At 58.9% G+C, this 1213-nt stretch overlaps 1 protein-coding gene across 1 annotated transcript in view; it reads left to right on the top strand.

The window, feature by feature from the left end:
* The first annotated feature begins 823 nt into the window (after window positions 1-823).
* Window positions 824-1213, top strand: part of LOC102253780 (melanoma-associated antigen D4) — a 6412-nt gene continuing 6022 nt past the window's right edge. Inside the window, exon 1 of the mRNA XM_005864004.2 lies at window positions 824-1059. Within this exon, the coding sequence (XP_005864066.1) occupies window positions 850-1059 (210 nt within the window). The 5' untranslated portion in view covers window positions 824-849. The remainder of the gene's footprint in view (window positions 1060-1213) is intronic.

Raw genomic sequence — 1213 nt, 5'->3', positions numbered from 1 at the left:
CTCCAAACCCGAACCAGGACCACGTTAGACCCGTGGTTTAGATAGGAGCCCCATCCTCCCCATCTTCAGACCCAGGCTCCGGGGATCCGAGCCCTGGTGACACCGGATCCCACCATTGGACCCGTGTGTTCGGGCTGAGCTGCCTTAGAAACAGGCCCCATCCCCACCCAACCACTCCAGATCACTCCCTTCCCTGGCGTTGCAATCCTGCGTTTGGAGACCCCCAGCTTCTAATTGGAGTCCTGTGTGAGCCCTACCTGAGCTGACCGGAATCCCCCGAATCCCTCCCACCCGGACCTCGCCAAAGGGTCCCTGGGATTCAGAGCTTTCCGTGCTCCCCATGTATCTGAGCCCTCACACCTCTTCGGCTCCCCCTTCATCCTGGCTCCCTGCTCCAGCCCTTAAATTCGGGCCCTTTGTTTCTCCTTCTATCAATGCATCCATCATCCCCTTTGGGGTTTCTTCAGCCCCAAGCCCGCCGGTCCACCCCTCCATTCAAATCGAGCCACCGGGATGGGGAGCCTGCCTGGACATCAACTCCCCTTTTAATGCGGAGGGGTGTGTGTGGGGGGGGGGCGGGGGCGGGAGGAGGACTCCTTGGACCTGCTCTATCCCTCTCTTAGGGCTCTGTCTCTGACAGAATCTACCCCAACAGATTTCACCCCCACCCCTTCTGCCCAGTAAGGGGGGGATGATGGCTGCCTGTCCCCCTCCCCCCAGCTCCTGAGAAATCCCACCTCCTGAGAAATCCCACCTCCTGAGAAACCCCGCCTCCACTGGGTCCCTCCTCCTCCCTCTGAAGAGGCCTCCCCCTCCCTCTCAGGCTGAGCTCTCTTCTTGGGACCCAGCATGGCTGAGGGAAGCTCCCCCATGGAATCAGAATGCTGCAACGTTGAAGACATGGAAGACGGTCTTGAAGAAGTTAGGGAGTACGAGATGTTTGACGGAAATGAGTATGAAGAATTTGGTGCTTTCGGAGGCTATGGCACCTTCACCAGCTTTGACATTCATCTCCTCCGAGCCTTTGGGAGCCTGGGTACAAGCCTGCGTGTCTTGGCGGTGAGGCCCCTTCTTGGCCACCTGCTAGCTTGCTAAACTGGGCGGGGGGTTGTATGCAGAGGGGAGTGGATGGAGGGGAGGGCTGATGGGGAAGGACTACCTAGCACTCCAAAGGAAACCTTCCCTTTCCTGCTGGGAGAAAAGGAGTGGGGAT

The sequence above is a fragment of the Myotis brandtii genome, unplaced genomic scaffold, assembly GCF_000412655.1.
Source record: "Myotis brandtii unplaced genomic scaffold, ASM41265v1 scaffold1839, whole genome shotgun sequence".
Taxonomy (NCBI): Eukaryota; Metazoa; Chordata; class Mammalia; order Chiroptera; family Vespertilionidae; genus Myotis; species Myotis brandtii.
Note: the sequence above shows the minus strand (reverse complement) of the source record. Positions and strands in the feature narration are given on the sequence as shown.